This window comes from Dama dama, chromosome 20 (assembly GCF_033118175.1).
Source record: "Dama dama isolate Ldn47 chromosome 20, ASM3311817v1, whole genome shotgun sequence".
NCBI lineage: Eukaryota > Metazoa > Chordata > Mammalia > Artiodactyla > Cervidae > Dama > Dama dama.
The window spans coordinates 56,039,578-56,044,259 of NC_083700.1; the positions used below are offsets into that span (position 1 = coordinate 56,039,578).

The 4,682-nt window shown below is 41.8% G+C and overlaps 1 protein-coding gene across 1 annotated transcript; it reads right to left on the minus strand.

Moving 5' to 3' along the window:
- Positions 1–1,720: 1,720 nt before the first annotated feature.
- On the minus strand, positions 1,721–2,941 carry LOC133040246 (heterogeneous nuclear ribonucleoprotein A1-like). The gene has a single exon (XM_061119989.1). It carries the CDS (start codon positions 2,918–2,920, stop codon positions 2,033–2,035), a length of 888 nt encoding a protein of 295 aa, XP_060975972.1. The 5' UTR covers positions 2,921–2,941; the 3' UTR covers positions 1,721–2,032.
- Positions 2,942–4,682: the final 1,741 nt, after the last annotated feature.

Sequence of the window (4,682 nt, forward strand, 5' to 3'; positions counted from 1 at the left end):
TCAAGCTTCATCTGGGCCATTTATCAAGGATTCATTTGTCTGACTGCATAGATTTGTTGATGGTATCCCCATTTCCCATTCAAATGTTAAGCCAGGAGGTATTCCCTTGCCTGTTTAGTCTTAATCATTCCCAGAACATCCCAAATAAAGTCTGTTTTTTCTCAAAGAAAATAAAACATACGCATACCAAGACATTCTCAAAATAGGCACTAAACAGACATATTTCTGCCAAGAATAATTTCTGCTCTACTCAAAACTGGTTTACAGGATTGTAAATTGAGATCAGCCTTTGCTTCTTACTCTATAGGGGCAATGAGTCAGGATTTCCTGACATTAAGCAATCATGTAAAACGCATTAGTGGCTTCTAGAAGACCTTAGGTGCTTCCTTGTGCCAAGAAATTAACCTGTTTAATTCTTGGCATCTCTTTCATTTCCCCTGATGACTTAGTTAAGATCCTTCCATCAGTCTCAGAGTCAGTATGACAATGTAGCCAAGAACAATGAAATTTTGTTTTCTAGAAACAATTCTGGTTGATAACTGCTGTGTATCAATGAGAAGGCTGGATTCTAAGTTTGAATAACTATTTTTTTAGTCAAAACTACACTGGTCTCTAGTCCTAGTTCAATTCCTTGCATTGCTTAATCCAATTATAATCTAGTTTTGCCCCACGTCAAACAGTAATCTAATTGCTAATCCTTTGTTCTCATTCTATTAATATTTGAATTTTCTATACTGATTTCACTTCTGTCTTAGAAAACCTTTTGCTTTCAACACACCACTTTTTCTTAGTTCTCTTCTATCCTTCATTAGTTACTTCTCTGCCTATCCCACAAATAATTGCAAGTTGTCCCTCATGGCCCCTTCCCTCTGCCCAGTGTTAGAAATTTAAATGGCATTGGGGGCCAGGCTAGGCAGGTAATACCAAGTCAGATACAATTAATAGGGAGTGATAAAAACTCAGGCAAAGAGAAAAGGCATATTCCATGTAAAACCACCCACAGCTGAAAAAATTTTAAACACCCATCTTAGCCAAAAACTTTGCATGGACTGGACTGGACAGCTGTTTTATGACGGCCATTCTCAGAACCCAGGTCTTCCTGTCCAAGACTCTGAGGATAGGACCCATTTACAGGGTGTTTTGTGTACCTCTTAACCCCTGTATAACAAAACAACAGTCATTCCTGACTTTGAGTTCAGGAATCTTGTGTAAGTCACCCAAACCTGATTTGTTTTCTTTTTTTTCAAGAGGGTATTAAATCTTCTATTGATTACACAGCATAATGGATGATACACAAGCTTCATTCCTATAACTTTATCCGGTACCATAATTCAATTTAGATATATTGCATAGGATGCGCCAACAATCATTAATCACCAAAAAAACAAAACTCCATAACTTTGCATGGATGACTGTCTTAATGGTGAACTCCAGGTCACAACACAGTAACTGTCAGTTCAACAATACCAAGGTTCTGAAGACAACAGCTTCTCCACCAAAGCAGGTTGTAAATAAATTTCAAATGGAACCTGGCATCACCCTGAAGGAATTCTAACTTCACACTGTTGGGGTAATTTACCAAAATGACTTCAGAGTAGTCTAACTTTACACAGCACATTAAAAAAAAAAAAAAAAGACCTTTATTCTATGTCATGATCAGGCTGTTACATTTAGAAATCAACAGCATGGGTGCAAAAAAAAAAAAAAATCCACATTAAAACCTTTTGTTGGAATGGTTTATACTTTCCACAGAACAGAAACTAAAATAACCTGCCATACAATTAGTCACAAGTACAGTCTTCGAGTTTTTTGCCCATACACATGAGTATTGTCTAAAGCATGTCTTCTTCGTAGCAGCTGGGCCCTGCCACCGCTGTGCTTGGCTGAGCTCACAAATCTCTTGCAACCTGGAGCTTCCCGTCACTTCTCCGGCTCTCGTCTCCTGCTGAGCTCTGTTTCGGGGCAGTAATTAAAACCTTCTGCCACTGCCATAGCGACTGCTGCTGCTGGAACCACCGGAGCCACCTTGGTTTCATAGTTTAGCAAAGTATTGGCCTCCACCACCACAGGGGCCAGAACTTCTGCCTCCAAAGTTTCCTCCTTTCATGGGTCCAAACTTTGAAGATTGATTGTTGTAACTGCCAAAATCACTGTGGCTTCCACCACCTCCAAAATTGCTTCCATCATTACCAAATCCATTATAACCATCCCCATTGCCACCATATCCGCCACCACCACGGCTGCCACCAAAGCCACCTCGACCACTGCAGTTTCCTCCACGACCAAAGTTCTCACTCCCACCCAACCTACCTCCACGACCGCCACCAAATATTCCAGAACCACTTCGACCTCTCTGGCTGGATGAAGCGCTCGCCATCTCTTGCTTAGACAGGGCTTTTCTCACTTCACAGTTGTGGCCATTCACTGTGTGGTATTTCTGAATGACAATCTTGTCTACGGAGTCGTGGTCATCAAAGGTTACAAAAGCAACGCCTCTCTTTTTGCCACTGCCTTGGTCAGTCACGATTTCAGTCACTTCAATTTTCCCATACTGTTCAAAATAATCTCTCAGGTGATGTTCTTCAGTGTCTTCTTTAATGCCACCAACAAAAACCTTTTTCACAGGTAAGTGGGCACCAGGTCTTTGAGAATGCTGTCTTAGGAAGGCCCTCTTTGGTCCCACAACTCTTCCATCCACCTTGTGTGACCTTCCATTCACCTCCTCCACCGTGGCGTATGTGACAAACCCGAAGCCTCTGGAGCACTTGGTGTTTGGATCCCTCATTACCACACAGTCTGTGAGCATTCCCCATTGCTCAAAATGGCTCCTCAGATCCTCGTCAGTTGTTTCAAAGCCCAATCCTCCGATGAAGAGCTTCCGCAGCTGTTCGGGTTCTTTGGGAGACTCTGACTTAGACATGACAGCAATGGAGGTGGGGTGGGGGAACTTTAACGCTTTCTCGGTGGCAAACACAGGCAGAAAGCCTGATTTACTTTTAATCTGTAAAACAAAATTCCTCAGGGGCTCACTTAAATTTCTTAATATGAGGCAAACATTTTGCTAAGAGACAATGACATCATTTACTTTTTAAGTTTTCCAAAGGGCCCATTTCTATTTCTCTAACTTAGAATTGTCACCTCCACAGTACAGAAGTGTTCTCTCCCTCCTGTGTCACCCACCCAGAGTTTACACTGTCACGTGACACTTGTGCAGAACTCCTGAGGGAATATCATAGTCCATCTTAAAGGAAGCCCTCACCTTCTCTATCCAAAGATCTTAGATTTTTATGCTCTGCCTGTAAGGTTTGGAAAACTCTATTCTCTTGGACTTAGCACCACAAATAGTTATTTCTTTAACATTCTTCCTCACTGAAGTTCAATTTTCTATGAGAAAACTTGTTTTAAAGAAGAATCTGAATTAGAACTGTACATCTGAAGGTCCTTTTTCTTGTACACTCAGACATTTTAAAAATTACAGCATTTTGTTGAGAAAGTTCTTGAAATGATGTACAGTCTTATACAGTAATTTTCATGTTTGTTGAAGCTGCTACAAAGACTCCAGAGGAATTCCTCTTGGGGGCAGAGACTAAGAAGGCAGAGTTGCTTCTCCGTAATATCTTAGCACCAGCTCAGCAGTGCCAGTTCAACTCAGCTCAAGAATCACTGGTCCTCATTTTGCAAGATTCTGAACAAGTGAAACAGTCCCTACTCGTAGTTTGAAATGAAAGAGGATCCAGGTTGTCAGGGTAACAGATAAAAAGAGATATAGAAAGAAGCCCCAGGCCAAAGTTCAGGCTTCCCACCGTCCTCCCACACTTGGCCACCATTCCCCCACCTCAATCCTCTCTGTATATTATAGATTAAAATTCCACGCATTTTCATCAAGTCCTCTCTTGAAACAGTCACTCCATTTCCATTTTCCTCCAGCTCATCTGGCCTGTTCTTTCCTTCCCAGTTCATCTCTAACAATTGATAGGAATAAATTCTGTCTCCTTACACTGGTGTTTCCTGCATAGCCCACTAGAGTGTAAGTGCCATAAGAACAGAGAACCCTGTGCCTATTATCACTATTGTATTCACAAAGCTCAGTTGAGTGTCTGGCACAAGGGAGGTGCTTCATAAAAACTTGTTAAAGTAAATGAAAGGTTCAATTACAGCACCACGTCTTTGTCCCAATAATTCTCTCTACCCAGTATGTCCTCACTCTTCCTCTCCAAAATTCTCAAACCCACACTCATCCCTGCAATGGACTGAATGTTTGTGTTTCCCCACCCCAAATCCACATGTTGAAATCCTAACCCCCAATGTAATGGTATTAGGAGAGGAAGGCTCTAGGTCATGAGGGTAGAGCCCTGGTGAATGGGATTAGTGCCCTTCTAAGGCCTTCTAGGGCCCTGAAAGATCTCTTGCTACGTGACTCCACAACAAGAAGATGGCTGTCTATGAGACAGAAAGCCAGCTCTCAGCAGACACCACATCTGTGTGGTCCTGAACTTCTCAGCCTCCAGAACCGTGAGAAATAAACCTATGTTGTTTGGCCAGGCAGTCTCGACGTTTGTTATAGAAGCTCAGACTGACTAATCTCATTCTTCTGACAGCTATATAATTTCAAGTTTGCTCCGTATAGCTTAGTGTTTGAATATACCACACACTGGTGACACTCATTCAATTTTCAGGAAAAG

Coding starts and splice junctions, on each gene's coding strand:
- LOC133040246 (XM_061119989.1), bottom strand. CDS start 2,920: ATGTCTAAGTCAGAGTCTCCCAAAGAACCCGAACAGCTGCGGAAGCTC.